The 1,483-nt window shown below is 34.8% G+C and overlaps 1 protein-coding gene across 1 annotated transcript in view; it reads right to left on the reverse strand.

The window, feature by feature from the left end:
* Positions 1 to 147: 147 nt before the first annotated feature.
* LOC101855462 overlaps positions 148 to 1,483 on the reverse strand; it is a gene marked incomplete at its 5' end in the record, with an annotated part of 8,478 nt that continues 7,142 nt past the window's right edge. Inside the window, 1 exon segment of the mRNA XM_005090605.3 lies at positions 148 to 461. Coding sequence (XP_005090662.2) covers positions 395 to 461 — 67 coding nt within the window.

The following is a 1,483-nucleotide window of genomic DNA, read 5'->3' on the forward strand; positions in this document are numbered from 1 at the left end:
CCCCCACCCATTTTGTTCGTATTCCCTTCACCGTGACATAAGCACCTTACCTTATATTTTAAAATGCCAAATTATACATAAAATAGAGATCTTTAGTAGACAGAACAGAGTGTTTCTGCTCCAAAGAACTGTGTTACATTTTTTTCAACCCATCACTTTTTCGTTAAGGTCTCAACCAGTAAAATCATTATAGCGTAAGTTTTAGAGGAAAACAATGTTACCTCTATTCAGCACAATTTTGCTGTAATTGACATTTTTTTAAAGTTATCATAATTATTATCTTTAGCGTTGTTTTTTTTTGTGTAGGTTCCTCAAAGTAAAAACACTCCAAGGCGTGGGCGGAAGTAGGTGAAGACAACGTCGTCCCAAGATACAGACGTCTTGATCCGTCTCTTCATCCCTGTCGACCTCCACCGGCTGAAGGCTGGAAAGCTTCCAGATAGTTATCTTCGAAGACGAGTCTGACCAAGAGGAAAAGAAATATAATAAGTATAATTATATTATGTGAGGCAGCGTGGTGAAATCAGGCGCTCGTCAAAATAATTAAATCGAAGAAACCCGCATTTTTTTTGTTCGTTTGGCAATTTTCACCACGTTTTTTTACAGTCCATTTAAAACACACATTTCTGTGAGGGCTTCACTGAAAACATTCATTAAAGACACAAAACAAAACGTAGTTTTGCTGTTTCAAAGGACTCTCAAACTTAGAAAGTCACCCAACTTTGGCCGCCATTTTCTCGCTTATTTTACGTTTGAAACCAGCCGACCCTCACCTCCTTCAATTGCAAATATCTGAACTTCTATTCACGATAGACGAGTATTTTTTCATAGAAAGCATGACAAATAAACAAGCCTTAAATGGTACCTATAACTCCACATACCCAAAATACTGACGAGCACCTGAGTCCATGGCGTCGTAACACATATTATACCTTCATACATGTATGTCGTTTTGGCACAAGATCAACGTAGAAATAATTAATGGTATATAAACATGTGCTAACACAGAAATAAGTCGTCTCAATAAAGAAATACGCCATGAACATAAACATTAAAAATGCATAAATTGCAGACCCCCCAAATAATTATTAGGAACATAACATAACATTGATATGTCTGTAATGCGTGTGGTGTCTGTTTTTGTACAATATTTTGAAATGTCTGCAATGTGTGTGCAAAGTGTTCCTGACAGTAATCAAAATAATTTAAGAATAAATATATAATAAATGAATGAATGAATGAATGAATGAATGAATGAATGAATGAATGAATGAATGAATGAATGAATGAATGATATAATGTGAACGAGTAAATGATGATGATGATGATGATGATGATGATGATGATGATGATGATGATGATGGTGGTGGTGGTGGTGAAAATAATAGTAATTATAAAAACGACAGCAACAATAATAATGATAACAGAAATACTACTACTACTACTACTACTACTACTACTACTACTACTACTACTACTACTA

The sequence above is a fragment of the Aplysia californica genome, unplaced genomic scaffold, assembly GCF_000002075.1.
Source record: "Aplysia californica isolate F4 #8 unplaced genomic scaffold, AplCal3.0 scaffold00019, whole genome shotgun sequence".
Taxonomy (NCBI): Eukaryota; Metazoa; Mollusca; class Gastropoda; order Aplysiida; family Aplysiidae; genus Aplysia; species Aplysia californica.